Below are 16,003 nucleotides of genomic sequence, written 5' to 3' on the forward strand. Positions count from 1 at the left end.
AAGGTGTGCGGCGGAGTCGCGGGGGGACTGGCGGGCTGGAGGGTTTTCCCTTCATGTGAGGCTTCTAGACGCCAAGGAAAGTTCTGGCCAAAGGAAGGACACGATCTCCGTTTGGGTTCAAAGAAAGAACGGGCTGGACGCCATCGGGAGGTTGGATCTTAGTTCAGGTGACACAGCTGGCAAGAGAGGACACAACATTGAGGCCCAGACGTTAGACACCTGGCATGAAGTGGCCTGGAGTCGACTCCAGGGCCAGGGGTCACGGGAAGCGTGAGCCCATCGAACCCAGCCATGGTCCCGTTCCACTTTCCAGCCTCTTTGCACAGTCTCCCATTGTGGCAGAAGCGCTGTGGACCTTACGCAGGTCCCTGGCGGGTATCGCAGACTCTCGCCGGCCCAGACCTCGACCTCCATGTTCTCTGGCTGTGGTGTCCTGGAGCTCTTCAGTGTCATTCTCCCAGGCTTGGGTGTGGGGGCCCTGGGGAACCCCCCAGCAGAGAATCCTAAATCCTCATCGGGTTTTACATAGAAGTATTTCCATATGTGTCAACCAACGTAATAAACCGGTGTGGAGAGTTCTGCCAGGAACTGGTTCTGAGCTATGCAGATGCATGGGGGTCTGACTGAGACTAGGGGTTCAGAAAACCACCGCTGTCCTAGTGGAACAAGAGCAGGGGACAGGAGTCAAGACTGGAACAATGGAGAAGTTGGGTGTATATTCTGGAGGTGATGAGATGTGACTCAGAGGCGAAAAGTGATCTTAACAACTCCTTCGCGGACTCCATCAAGAGCAGACTGTAGGACTGAAGGAGAGAAGATCAGGCTGCCGGGCACTGCCAACGTGCAGGTGACTGGTGTTGTGACTTAGGAAAAGTGGGTGGACTCTGGATGCATGTTTTAAAAGGACCAACTAGAGTCTCTAATGAGGGAGGAGTAAATACAGGACTCAGGGATGACCCCAGTGTTGTAGGCCTCAGCGGCTGTAGGAGTGGAAGGTCCGTTGTCTAAGATGGAGAATGTAGTAGAAGTAACATTCACTGCTGTGGGGAGGCGGGTGTTAGGAGGTATTTGATTTAGGTATGTTGAGAGTCGGGGGTGTTTCAGAACCCACTGAATGATGCATGATGTGGGCAGTTGTGCACTTAGGTCTGAAAATCTGGGGAAGGGATCAGGATGGAGGCATCCAAAATGAGGTGGATACAGGTGTGTGAGCTGTGGTCACGTTTAGGAGGGGTGATCTTCAGGCACCCGGGTGTCTCAGTCAGTTGAGCGTCTGATTCTTGATTTGGCTCAGGTCATGGTCTCAGGGTTGTGGGATCAAGCCCCCTGTTGGCCTCTGTGCTGGCCGTGGAGCTGCTTAGGATTCTCTCTTCCTCCCTCTGCCCCTACCCCTCTTGTGCACATGCACACTTATATCCCCGCCCCCCACCTCTCAAAAAATTAAAAATAAAAGGAGTGGCAATCTTCAGGTTATGACTGTAAAGCTGTTAGGTGGCCAGGTAGAGGAAGGAGGGGCCATGGAGTGGGTCTCTTGCCTGGGTACCTGGGTGATGAGTTGAGGCTTCACAAACACAAATGAGGCAGGCAAGTGGCCCTGAAGGGAATGCATGTTGGGGACAGGAGAGTCTGGCAGGTGGCCAGGGCTTCCAAGACAATGGTGGACATGAGGTGGGTGTGGAGACAAGGGATAGATAAACGAGGCGAGGTGTCACGCAGACTGAAGCAAGTGTTCAGTCACCAGTCTGTGCACTCGCCAGGATTTTGTGAGCACTTTGTTGGGGCCTGGGGTCCCTCATTCAGCCCAGAGGATAAGGTCAAGGGCAAATGTGGTCATTTGTGAGAGTCACTGAGGTGGGCCACTGATGGAGCTGGGCTTTGATGAGGGTTAGGTGGACCCAGGAGGGTTGTGTTTGCTTTGGGGACAGGAAGTGCAGCCCTTAGTGGCATAGGGCTGTGGGTATCTGAGGTCCACACATCTGAGGCTTAGCGGCTGCGACTTAGTGGGAGTCCTGGGAAGTCAATGGCAGTATTCAGTCCTGTTTGAATTTGCAGAGTGTCCCATGGGTGCTGTCGTTGGGCTGTGGTGTGAGGCCTGAGTCTAAGACCCAGTACTGTGTGCTGCACCCATGTCCAGGAGCCACGGGGCCTCACACGGCCAGTGCGCTGCCTCGCCTCCGTACTCCACTTCCACAAGTAAGATCAAGCCGAGCAGCATTTTTATTGAGGGAGCAGGAACAGATCCTGCGTGGTCCTCTGGTTGGTTTTAGTTCCCTACCTGCCCGTGGAGTCACTCACGTCAGTCAGTGACATCTTCCCACAGGAGACAGGGCCATCTTGCTATTACTATAGTAACAAAGCTTGGATCTCACAACCATTGGCTGTTTGCTCTTTCCCAGAGCACAACACCCGTGTGGCCCTGTGTCATGTGTGGCGTCCCCCTCTCCAGACTGGGAATGTATATGGTTAGAAAAGTGGTGTCAGTGTCATCTGTCCTGTGGTAGGTGCCCTGTGTTTGCCATCCCATAACCCTAGCACGCAGCCCCACCCTCCTCAGTGGGGTGAGGAAGAGGTGATGGAAATACAGTAATACATAATCGTGAGGCCAAAGAGATGCCTAAGGTGTGCGGGGCCGTAAGCCGGTGGTGGCCATGGGCATGTGGCTGTTTCCAGAAATGGGAGAGATGTACCGTCTAAAGAGTGATGTGTACTTGCTGAGGGTGTATGCTTGATGCCCAGGGCCCTGGTTTTGAGAATTACATGATTTGTCCGTATTAGGGAACCGTTTAGCGGAAATGAGTGAATGCTTCTATGCCAGAACCTGTCTGAGACATTTTTATCCTCGTCTGCTGATGGCCGGTGCCCGTGATCACTGGGCCTTTGAGGAGACGGTGGCACCGGCTGCTAGGGGATGGACTGCCATCTTTGAGGGAGAGGCTGTTCATGGTCTCATCTGTCTCCACCTTGCCAGGGCACCGTGACCTTTGAGGATGTGGCCGTGTACTTCTCTGGGGAGGACTGGGGTCTCCTTGAGGAGTCTCACCGACACCTGTACCAGGATGTGATGCTGGAGAACTTGGCACTTATAACCTCCCTGGGTAAGGTCCGCACATACCCCTCTGTGCCCTGAGCTAGCCTCTCCCTTTCCCTTTCTCCCCATGGCCAGGTCTGCCTCCCGTCAAGACCACGGCCTCTGCTCCTTCCCCACTTTCTTGAGTAGTTGGCTGGGCTGAGGTGTGTGCCCTCCCTGCCGCCCGAGCAGCCCCGCACCGGCTACCGCTCAGCCTGTCAGGGAGAGAACCAGGGTCGGGAGTGTGCCAGTGACTTTGCCTGCCCTCCCCCTGCCAGGTGACTCTCCAGCTATGAAGCACCGGAGAGTCCTAGGTTCCACGTTCTTCTTCTGACTGACATTTCCTCGTTCCTGCTTGGGCCAGACCACTGACCTCATCACTGTTTCGTGGACCGTGTCTGTTCTTGCAGGACCCTCCTTGGGGGTTCTCTTTATGATGTATACCTTTCTCTCCCTTGCGCTGGTGTGCGCTGAGCCGTTCTTGGCCAGCACTGGCTGCCCGCTCCTGTCTTCCCCGCAGCACTTGCACCATCCAGATGCCACACGGCTGCGCGGCTAAGGGTGGCGGTAGGGAGTCTGTTGTGGTTCACAGAGGAGATAGGAACGCAGGCGAAGCCCGATGGGCCCAGAGGGAGCCTGGCTCCGAACAGTGACACCTGGAGAGGGCAGGACCCCAGGGCTGTGTACGCATCATACCAGCAACTTATTCCCTGTGACTGGACTTTTGAGGCTAAGGACAGTGGCAGCCCCAGTTGATATGTGCCCTTCCTTTCCCATTCTGCACACTCAGGTGACCGGTCAGTCGCCACTCATCACTTGTATGCTTGCTTCCTGCCCAGGGCTGATCTGCCCCTTTCTGGACTCCTCGTCGCGACTGTTTTTGTCAGTGCTCCATTTGGGGTGCTCTCCACGTCGGTTCCTGTGTACTGGGTCCTGGGGCGCACACAGATTCTTAAACAGCCCTTGCACACCAGCCTCTCTTCCACTGTTGAATTTTCCTGGGCCTGAACATCCCCTTCTGCACAGCAGACCAGGTCCTGTTGAAAGTTATTTGTAGACCCCGCCTCTCCTCAGTGTTGTTTATTTCACCTCATGAGGCCCCCTCGCCCCCATTTTGTGATCTTTAGCGGCCCGGTACTGCTAAGCGGCCTCATCCTCAGCCTGAACTTGAATGCCTTGTCCTGTAAACAATCTCACAGACTCATGTCTGGGTTTGTTAGACACACTTGTGTAGTGGCCGCCTACCCATGAAGTCCCTGTGCCCCTCACCGGCATTTCCTGCTTTCAGGTCGTCAGCACGGAGCAGAGGACAAGGAGGCACCTGAGCAGAGCATTTGTGTGCAAGGAGGGTCACGTGGCAGGACCCCCAAGGCAGGTCTTTCTCCCCAGAAGACCAGCCCCTGTGAGGTGCGTGCTCCAGTCCTGAAAGGCAGTTTCCGGTTGGCTGGGCACCAGGAAACCCAGACTGATGAGGAGCTGTACACTGGGAGGACGTGCGGGAAAAGAGTCTATTTGAGCGGGAATTGTCATTGGCACCACAGGGAGCACATTGGAGATGAGCCCTTCGGAAGCAGCGCGAGTGGAGCCTCGGTGGGGAAGAGCTGCGGGCTGCATGCGTCAGGAAAGCCCTTCGTCTGCGGCGAGAGTGAGGAGGACTTCTTGGTCAGCTCCGTGTTCCTCCAGCAACAGGCCACACGTACTGGGGAGAAGTTAAACAGTGGAACTGCGTGTGGGGCGGCCTTCCACAAGGGACAAACTCAGCACCACTCGGGAGACTGCACAGAAGCTTCCAGCCATCAACACACATTTGTTCATCACCATAGAGTCCCCCCTGGGGAAAGATGTTACCCGTGCAGTGAGTGGGGGAAGTCTTCCAGCCATAACTCTAGCCTCATTAAGCACCAGAGAGTTCACACTGGAGAAAGGCCTTATGCTTGTGGGGAATGTGGAAAATCCTTTAGCCAAAGCTCCAACCTGTTTCAGCATTGGAGAGTTCACACTGGAGAAAGGCCTTATGAGTGCAGTGAATGTGGGAAATCTTTTAGCCAAAGCTACAGCCTCAATAACCATCGGAAAGTTCAGACTGGAGAAAGGCCTTTTGAGTGCGGAGAATGTGGCAAATCCTTTAGTCAAAGATCCAACCTCATTCAGCATCGGAGAACTCACACTGGAGAAAAACCTTATGAGTGCAGTGAATGTGGGAAGTCCTCTAATCAAAGCTCTGCGCTCCTGCAACATCATACTGTTCACACTGGAGAAAGGTGCTGTGAGTGCAGTGAGTGTGGGAAGTCCTTTACCTACAATTCCAGTCTCTTAAAACACCAGAAAGTCCACACTGGATCAAGACCTTATGAGGAAATCTTTTAGCCAAAATTGCAGCCTTGTTCTACATCTGAGAGTACATACAGGAGAAAGGCCTTATGAGTGCAGCAAATGTGGAAAATCTTTTAGCCAAAGTTCTGCACTCCTTAAGCACCAGAGAGTTCACACTGGAGAAAGGCCATATGAGTGCCGTGAGTGTGGGAAGTCCTTTAAGCGAAGCTCCAACTTCAGTGACCATCGGAGAGTTCACACTGGAGAAAGGCCATATAAGTGCAACCGGTGTGAGAAATCCTTTAGTAAAAGCTCTGGCTGCACTCGACACCAGAGAATTCATACTGGATTGAGCCTTATGAGTGTCTTGAATGCGAAAGCCATGAGCCAAAGGCCTTACCTCATTGATTACCACAAAACTCACATGGGTGAAACAACTTAGTCGTGTAGCAAATATATTTCCTTGTTGAGTTTAACAGCACTCGAGATCTCCTTTGAAGATGCCATCTGCCTGAATTGAGCCTCATGCATCCAGACACCAGAATGAGTGGCAGGCATGTGGCAGCTGCATGGCATGTTTCAGCGTGGGCCCGTGTCAAGTTTGTATTACTGTTGGTTCTGAGGCAGCAGCCATTCACCTCTGCCACGTGGCTGGTGCCTCACATGTATCATTTCTCCATCCTCACGTGTTCAGGGAAGTAAACCTTAGTGTCTTCCCATTCGTGGTAAATGTGTGAGAAGCCATAGTACTCATTCCTTTCTCTCTGATGACCCAGTTGTGGTCCAGAGGACTCCATCTCACTTTTCAAGTACTTTTTTAGGGATGTTGTTGGTCTGGGGACTCTTGTGGAATTTCTAGCCTCCAAGTCACCAACCCAGGAACTGGCTGCTTCCATTGTTCTGGTTTATGCTGTAACAAAGGCCTTAGTGTTTAACTCACCTTTATCTTGAGTGTTAGATTCATTTTTATGGGACAGTGGAGTGACAGGAGAAGCAGCTGTCGTGGGCACCCCAGTCCTGGTGCTTCAGGGGGATGGAATGATGGTAGTCCTCTCTCTAGCCTTGTTTGCATGCTGCCCGGGGCCTCTAAGGAAATAATGTAGGGTTTAGTAGCTAAATTGTAGCCTGGATACCAGGATATTTGGTAGTGTCAGAGCTCATTCTGAAGAGGGGGGAGTTGTGACAACGTCTGGTACTTCTGGGAACAACATAACATTGTTCCCTCTGCAGGGGATACTGCATCGTGGTCAGCACTGGGGCAGGAGCTCTGTTCCCCGGCCCTGGGAACGAGGGATGCTCCCTGATGTCCCGAATTCTGTGTGGTAGTGTCACGGGCTGAGAGATTATAGGGAAATCGTAATTGTACACAACTAATGGGTAAATAGAGAATGCGAGGGACTGCAACATCTGGTTGGAAGGAGCCTCCTTTAAGTTTTTTTATGTTTTTAAATTTATTTTTGAGAGACAGAGAGAGTGCAAGCAGGGGAGGGTCGAGAGACAGGGAGATACAGATCTGAAGCAGGCTCCAGGCTCTGAGCTAGCTGTCAGCACAGAGCCCGACGCGGGGCTCGAACCCACGAACGTGAGATCTGACCGGAGCCAAAATCGGACACTCAACCGACTGAGCCACCCAGGTGCCCCAAGGAATGAGTCTCTTTTAAAAGGGCTCCTGTCATGTTCCAAGGGTGCCTGAGTGACTCAGTCCATAAAGCGTCTGACTCTTGGTTCATGACTCACGGTTCATGAGATTGAGCCCAGTGTCGGGCTCTGTGTTGACAGCAGGGAGCCTGCTTAGGATTCTTTCTCTCTCTAAAAAAAAGAAAGAGAGAGAGAGAGAAGGAAGGAAGGGAGGGAGGGAGGAAGGAAGGAAGGAAGGAAGGAAGGAAGGAAGGAAGGAAGGAGAGAGAAAAGGGTGCTTACCTGTGTTCCCGTCAGTAAGGCTATGAAGGATGAGCAGGAACTGAAACTCAGATCCTCCCAGGGGCATCTGGATGGCTGGCAGTTAAGTGTCTGACTTTTGGTTTTCACTCAGGTCATGATCTTGTGGTTTGTGGGTTCGAATCCCATATTGGGTTCTGCGTTCCTGGTGCAGAGCCTGTTTGAGGTTTTCTCTCTATTCTCTGTCTGCCCTTCCCTCACACGCTCTCAAAATAGATAAATAAACTAAACAACAAAAAAAAAGAAATTCTCAGATCCTCCTGAACTGTGAATCTTGTGTAGCCAAGGGCCTTGTCCGAAACTAATCTAACGGTGTTACAGATTCCTATAGTTTCTCTGCATTGCTCACCTTAAGGCCGTTGCTGCACAGGAAGGAGAACAAGGATAGAAAGAAGGAAGGTCTCAGCAGTGTGGGCTTTGGGGCCGAGTCAGCGCTCCCGATCACTCGGGTGGAGATGGCTTTCATCGTTCACCAGCATTTGCTGCCATTGAGGCAAGGTGCCGACCCCAGGGCATTACAAGGGATATGCTGGGGTTGGTCTAGGTGGGCCAAACCTTATTTTTTGAAAACAGAAAGAATTTTTTATTATTAATGCCTTTTAGGTATGGTTAATAAACAATTATTTGTCCATATTTAAAGTGTACCGTTTGCAAAGTTTTGATATTCATATAAACCCATGAAACCATCATCACAATCTTAACATTGTACGTATGAGTCACCCCATATTCACTTATGCCCTTTAATTATCGCTCTTTCTCCTCCAGGAAAACACTGATTTACTTTCTTTTACAAAAGTTTCATTTGTATTTTCTGTATTTTATATGATTGTTAATAAAATGTTTAATTTTTTTCCTCCAGGTGTCCTCATTTGGTATATTTATCTTGAGATTTGCCAATGGGTCTGTGTAATTAGTTTTTCCTTTTAAGGCTGTCAAGAAATGTAATGTTTAGTGGATAAACCACTATTAGTTTATTCGTTCATCTGTTGAGATATTTGAGTTTCCAGTTTTTGGCTTTATCAGTTGTTATAGACCTTTGTTTGAGTCTTTATTCAGTATGTTTCATTTCCTTTGTGTTAATACCTCAGAATGCAACGTGTGAGTTACAGGGCTGTGGTTTGGGGGCTGTTAAATGTGGTCATCCTAGGAGAACGCCTTACTGTTAGTTCCCTGTGAAAAGATGCGTTAGTTACAGGCTGGATTGTCTGCTCCCAAATTCATGTTGAAGTCCTAACCTCCAATGCCTCAGAATGTCGTTGTGTTTGGAAATAGTGCTTTTACAAAAGGTAAAATAAAGGCAGCAGTGTGGGCACTGATCCAGCGTGGTGGTGTCAGTGGGACTGGTGTGATGAGGACACAGACACAGAGGAAAACCATGTGAAGACACCCGGAGAAGACGCCACCTCTAGCCCAAGAGAGAGGTCTTAGGAGAAATCAGTGCTGCTGACACCTTGATCTCAGGTCTCTAGCGTCAAATTTGTGAGAAAATACATTTTTATTGTTTAAGCGACCCAGTCTGAAGTAATGTGTTATGGCGGCTTTAGCAAAGACTTATGGGGTCCATCAGCATCTCTGAAGGAAAGGGTCTGCAGGTCTGTGCCCCGGGGACGGAGGGAGGAGGCAGGGTAAGATCCTTAGAGTAGTTGGAACCAGAGGGAGGGGTGTGCTTGGCGTGGAGCTAGGCCAGGAAGCGAGGCGAGTGCAGTGGGGCAGACTTCCTGAGACGTGGTGCCATCGACTGGGAATTAGCTCCTCTACCCCAAACGTTCACTGGAGGTCACAACGAGAAACGTTGGTGTCCGGCCTCCCTAGATTCAGCTTCCCGCTGTGTGAGATGGGGATAGTGAGCAGACCTGCCTCAGGGGCTACGTAAGAATGTAAAGAACTCCTGGCCTAGGGAAGGGGCTCAGATGGAGAATCTATTGAGTGATGATTATCCTAAAGGGGTGGGGAGCAGGGGCAGCAGTGCCTTTGGAGAGGGGGGCAAAGGGCCCCTGGCAGAGAAGTTTGGGCTATTCATACCCGAGGGGCCTTGCAGGGGCTGAGGTTGAGGTGAAGGAGTGGTGAAGGGTCCCACCCGGCTCTTCCTAAAGCTCTGATCCCTGCTAGCCAGTCCGAAGCCAGGGGGGGACAAATAGGTACTGCGTGGCTTCGACACGCGCACATCCCTGTGGGGTCCTAGGTAAGCGGTAGCCATACCTAAAGGAGCCTTTGAACACCTTCAGATGGATTTTAGCCAGCTTCTACCCTCCATGGGACTTAAGTATGTTTTAGTTATTCTGTCTATTTGCAGGGTGGGTTAAAGCATTTCTTTGCTGAAAAGCTGATAGATTTTTGTTTCCAACCCTAGGTCATTCCAGTATTTACATCTACATCAGATGATCATGTCACCCACTTTACAGGAGCCGTTATAAAAGAACTCTGTAAGGCATCAGCCCTGACTCAGAAACAACACTGTCTTTATCACTCACAATATTCTGGAAAAGTTAAAGGATCACTGGCATTGTACCATCAGCAAAACTTCCAGAACCTTTGAGCTTCCTTGGTCAATGGTATTTTCGTCACTCAGTTATCTCCCTATGAATTACTAACTAGAAGACCTATGTGTCTAGGGATTTCACTTCCAGTACTGGTTGCTGCTCTGTTATTTGCAGACATGGCAAAATATTACCGGGGACTCGCTCAGGTACTATATCCAGTCTTACCACCAAGTCCTTAAGGCCACCTTGTGAAAACATGTTTCATTTTTTTAATGTTTATTTTTAGAGAGAGAGGCAGAATGTGAGCAGGGGAGGGGCAGAGAGAGAGGGAGACACAGAATCCAAAGCAGGCTCCAGGCTCTGAGCTGTCAGCACAGAGCCTGACACGGGGCTCAAACCCACAAACTGTGAGATCATGACCTGAGCCGAAGTCAGACAGACGCTTAACCGACTGAGCCACCCAGGCACCCCTGAAAACATGTTTTTTTTTAATTTTTTTAATGCTTTATTTATTTTTGATACAGAGAGAGACAGAGCACGAGAGGGGGAGGGGCAGAGAGAGAGGGAGACACAGAACCGGAAGCAGGCTCCAGGCTCTGAGCTAACTGTCAGCACAGAGCCTGACGCGGGGCTCGAACCCACAAATGTGAGATCTGACCTGAGCTGAAGTCGGAGGCTTAACCGACTGAGCCACCCGGGCGCCCCTGTTTTAACAGCTTTATTGTGATCTTCAACGAATATATTCCATCTATTGGAATAGACCTAGGAGAATGACTGTTTTTGAATCTCACTGGAAGGAGCCTATCAGGTGCCGTTAGCAACAAACAGAGCAGTTAGGGGTAAATTGGATGCTCAGTCGATTGAACACTCAACTCATGGTTTCAGCTCAGGTCGTGATCTCACAGTTTGTGGGTTCAAGCCCCACGTCAGGCTCCGTGCTGACAGCATAGAACTTGCTTGAGCTTCTACCTCTCTCTGCCCTTCCCCTACAGATGCAGATGCACGTTCTCTTTCTCTTTCTCTCCCAAATAAGTAAACTTAAAAAAAAAAAATAGAGCAGTGAAACTCCAGGGAGTCACTCTGGTTCAAGTTTCCCAACTAAAGAAATCCAGAATCCACACAATCTGCCACCTCAAACTGAGGATTAAGCTGATCTGCAGAAGTGGACAGGTGACCCGGACCTTTGGAACAAATGATGTCTTCCATTCAAGACCTCAGAGCAAGAGGTCTGTCAAATTCCTGTTTTGTGTTTTTTAATCTAATTGTCTATAATTGTCCCACTTCTGATTTTCTACAGACCGCTGTTATCATCACCACTAAAGGCCCTTTTACTAATTTCTTCCTTCCTATTATATTAGGTTAGGCCAGAACATTCTTATTCTAACACCAATAACAGATTTTCCCTAAAAGTAGCTACTGCCCTCAGTCTTACTTTCTGCTGGATTTAGCATTCGTCACCCGCCCAACATGATAAAACTTCTGGGCCATTCAGGTTTCATCAAATGAGACCATAGGGAATTATAGCATTTCTGCTTGCACCTACATAGACATTGATCTTACACAAATCAGTGTGTGACATCACTAGTGTCCCTCTCAGAAAAAGAACCAATTATTTCTATTAATCAGACCTCAGGTGGTTCTAAGTTTGATTTCAATAATCTTAATAGGGCAACGTGCCCAATCCCTACTACATGGGAGAGACTACTGATAGAGATCCAAATACGTAACCCAGTCACGTAGGCCCTTGGTCTGACCTCAGGTCAGGAAGAACTCCTTTGTTCCCAGACATCTATGTGCCCCTGACAGACTCCAGTTCCTTTGTGGCCAGAACCCACAGGGGTCAGACTAACATCCCATGTGCTTTAGAAACAATATCTTAAGACTGGTCTGTACATGAGGGACCCTAGTTCACCAAGGTTGGAAACCCAACTCAAGTGTGATTTCCAAAATGAGATCACTTCCGTTATTCAGGCGTTCTAACTGGGGGAATTACTGACTCATTGTTTATGGAAACTATATGAGTAGTGTTCCCATCAGTGGGAATCATACAAATAGAAAAGAGCGTAATGAGCCTGTCATTAGCCTCGGCAGAAGTTTTAAATGACACCACTTCTGCCCTGGATGTAGTACACAACTGTCTCAATCATTGACATAAATAGTGATGGACAGTCTCATTGCTCTGTATTTCTTGTTGGTTAGTCATAGTGGAATCTGTGCCATTGCTAATATTTTCTTGTACTTGGATCTATGAAACAGACATTTTGTCATAGTGGTCATGATGCTGGTCTCTGGTATTTTGTCCAGAGTCTTAAATGCTTCTGTGCAGCTGCACTGTTACCAAATGAACATCACGATGATACAACAATTAAAAAGTCGAGCCAATTTTACAAAACTGCTGTGAAGATGGACACTCTGTAAGCAGTGATGTTTTGAATCTCGTGTTTTCCCCAAGATGGTCAACTTCTTGGAAGTGAGAGAAAGACCAGAATGGAACTGAGAGAATGTAGAAACAGACAATGGCCAGACCGCATAGACAAACAGAACTCGGACCCACAGCACAGGAAACCAACCCGTTACCTGTACGGCCAGCCCACGTGGCCAGCCACCTAGAAGTGAGACACGTGGGAAGTCTCACCCACTATATGGAGCAACAATCTACGAAGCCAAACGATGACCCCAGTAACAATGGCGCCAAGAGCCAGGACGTGATGAATAATGGACAGATTTCTTAATTTGTGTCCTTGCTTGCATCGTAATTCCAAGGCCAGATATGTGCCCCCTAACCAACCGTGTACAATGCTCTTCTACTTAGCCCCCCAGCTGCTTCCCAACGGGGGCATATCTGAAGTCTTACCTTTTTAAACTGAGGCTTTACCACTCCTCTCCCTGCCTTTGAGAATCTGCCAAGATGTGAGTAATGGTGTCGCAGCAAGGTGTGGAAAAATGGCCTTTGAGGCTTCTCGTTCGGCTGGTCTTCACCTATTTCCACAGCTCTCAGGACGTCTTCCTTAAATTACTGTGTTGTAAGTTGATTTGAGATAATTTTGACTGTGTGATTTTACAAGGCTTTATTAGTTACCGTGTAAAGTTTACTTGTTGCATTTCATTTCCCATCTTAGGTATTGACATTACAGCAATTGATGGATATGCCTAAGAAAATACCCATATCTAAACATCTCTCAGGGAGGGAAGTTTGAGTCTAAACCACTTTGGAGCCTCTCCATATCAAGTAAAGAAAGAGGGTTATTAGTTCATCGGAACTGTATTTCCTTTTTGTCCTGCAGAGAAACAGTCCTGCAGGGCCCACGTAGGAACACTGGCATTAGATAGTTTATGATAAGCTTAAGACTTCCTCACTGGTGAGTCCTCCTAAACCCTGTCATTCTTTGTCCTATTTTTAGCCCTTCTTTCCTTTCCTCCACAGTATTCTGAGTTGGCAGAAATATCTTCGTGTCCCTTGTGTTTGTAACTTTCTTGTAGAGGGGAGTCATTCCTGGAAAATAGACATTCAACTTGGTCGTGTTAAAATCTGTGGTATTGTCAAAGACTTCCCAAACCCCAGGTGGGAAAAGAAAAGTTTGCTAAATCATTCTTCTCCATGCACACATTCTCCGGGAATCAGTCTTTTTTATTGAGCCAAGAGATGCAAAAAACTGGTTGGGAAGAGTCCAATAGACCTGACTTAAATATTTCAAGAATAATGAAACTTTATTGCTTAAAAAACAAAAGAACTGAAAATGTTTTGAAACTTTTACGAAGGATACTTGATAATATAAGAGAAAAGTATTTTCCAAAGGTAGCATAAAGGAAAAATGAATATTCATCTTCAAATGTTTTAAAAAGGGTTGGCTTTCTATATTACTAAATATAACCATGCTCAAAGTGGTTGTTCAAAAAAAATTGCTAAACTGTGATTTTGAATAATAACCTTGACCCCTAGGTCACCAGATAAGAAACAGGAAACCCTATGAGCTTTTGTGTAATATCAAGTGTTTGTAAAATTGGTTAATGTGTGTAGATGTTTACAAATTATATATTTTTAAAAGTTCATATATCCATATAAATTTGACTTTTTGAACCAATTAAACTGATTTAAAATTTTTATTCCTAGAATAGGAACTATATGGGGTGCCTAGGTGGCTCAGTCAGTTAAGCATCCAACTTTGGCTTGGGTCATGATCTCATGGTTCATGAGTTCGAGCCTCACATAGGGTCTGGGCTGATAATGTGGAACTTGCTTGGGATTCTCTCTCTCTCTGCCTCTCCCCCATTCTCTCTCTCTCTCTCTCAAAATGAATAAATACACTAAAAAAAAGGAACCAGAAGTCTTCACTTATTTTTACCAGGTAAAAAATGTCACCGTATTGCAGTCTATCTAAGACAGACTTTAATTCCTAGTGATTTCAAATGTATAAATTACCTCCATTGGGTTTATGAGTCAATAAGTTATCATTTTCACAAAGTATTCTATCCTTCCAGTCCAGTGTCTGCACATGAAGTATCCCTCATTCGGTTCAGGCATTTCTGTTTCCTGAATGCTCATGTGGCTTCCCTGGGCCACAGCTGCTCAGACCCTCCTGCAATCCTCTTTGCCACACTCTACACTTGGTAATTCTCTGCATCATAATCATTCTAGGCATAAAAATATATTCTCAAGGAATGTTTCCTTGAAACCTCAAACTAAGTCAAATACACTGGTTGCACTTTATCATATTTACCTAGTTGACCGTCTAGAATTTATAGTAATTTAAAATTTGCATTGATGTACGCTTATAGACTGAGTACTAGCTAAACTATCTTTATTTTTTTAGTTGCATCCACATTACTTAGCATATACTGCTATAATGATTTCAAGAGTAGAATCCTGGGGTGCCTGGGTGGCTCAGTCAGTTAAGCGTCCAACTGTGGCTCAGGTCATGATCTCATGGTTTGTGGGTTTGAGCCCCGTATCGGGCTCTGTGCTGATAGCTCAGAGCCTGGAGCCTGTTTCAGATTCTATGTCTCCCTCTCTTTCTCACCCTCCCTTGCTCACGCTGTCTCTCTCTCTCTCTCAAAAATAAATAAAATATAAAAAAAAAAAAGTAGAATCCAGTCATTCAACCCTTATGCGTAACACCAAGCGCTCATCCCAAGTCTCCTCCCTCATGCCCCTTACCCATTTATCCAAGCTGCCCACCCACAACCCTCCAGCAACCCTCAGTTTGTTCTCTGTATTTAAGAGTCCGTTATGTTTTATTGCCCTCCCTGTTTTTATATTTTTCCTTCCCTTCCATTATGTTCATCTGTTTTGTATCTTAACTTCCTCGTATAAGTGAGGTCATGTGACATTTGTCTTCCTCTGACTGGCTGATTTAGCTTAGCATGATACCCTCCAGCTCCATCCAGTATTTTGTGAATTTGACTATGATATGCTTTGTTGATGGTCAATTTTTGTTGAATCTAATGGGAATTGTCTTTGCTCCTTGGATTTTGATGTCTGTGTCCTTCCCCAGGTTAGGAGAGTTTTCTGCTATGACTTGCTCACATAAACCTTCACTCCCTCTTTCTCTCCATCTTCTGGGACCGCTATGATTCAGATGTTGCTCCTTTTTAGAGAGTCACTGAGTTCTCTGATTCTTATGTCGTGCTCTTTTGCCTTAGTTTCCCTCTTTTGTTCTCCTGCATTATTCTTCATAATTTTGTCCTCTCTATCACTGATTCGCTTCTCTGCTTGATCCATCTTGGCGCTCTGGCATCCATTTGAGATTGCAGCTCAGTATAGCATTTCTAATTTCATCCTCACTAGGTTTTACTTCTTTTATCTCCACAGAAAGGGATCGTATGCTTTTTTTCAACCCCAGCTAGTATTCTTATTATCATGATTCTAAATTCTGGTTCAGACATCTTGTTTGTATCTGTGTTGATTAAGTCTCTGGCTGTCATTTCTTCCTGTTCCTTCTTTTGGGGTGAATTCCTTCATTTCGTCATTTTGAAGGAAGGAAAAGAACTAATAAAATAAAACATAAAAAAATAAAAATTTAAAAACATAAAAACAAAAAAATGAAATAAAGGATGCTAGCTCCTAGGTGTATTTTTGTAGGGTTGTTGAAAGAAGCTTGATAGAATTGAGGAAAAAAAAGAAGAGAACAAAAGGAAAGAAAAAGAAAGAAAACATTTGCCAATTAAAGAGACGACTACAATAAAATAGGGTAAAATGAAATGATGA

The 16,003-nt window shown here is 47.1% G+C and overlaps 1 protein-coding gene across 1 annotated transcript in view; it reads left to right on the forward strand.

Annotated features, from left to right (window-relative positions):
* Positions 1 to 6,867, forward strand: part of LOC115279930 (zinc finger protein 154-like) — a 9,108-nt gene extending 2,241 nt beyond the window's left edge. The window contains 3 exon segments of the mRNA XM_029924427.1: positions 2,969 to 3,095; positions 4,590 to 5,421; positions 5,423 to 6,867. Of these exon segments, the coding sequence (XP_029780287.1) occupies positions 2,969 to 3,095; positions 4,590 to 5,421; positions 5,423 to 5,822 (1,359 nt within the window). The 3' untranslated portion in view covers positions 5,823 to 6,867.
* The last annotated feature ends 9,136 nt before the right edge of the window (positions 6,868 to 16,003 follow it).

This window comes from Suricata suricatta, chromosome 16, assembly GCF_006229205.1.
Source record: "Suricata suricatta isolate VVHF042 chromosome 16, meerkat_22Aug2017_6uvM2_HiC, whole genome shotgun sequence".
In the NCBI taxonomy this organism is placed as follows: Eukaryota; Metazoa; Chordata; class Mammalia; order Carnivora; family Herpestidae; genus Suricata; species Suricata suricatta.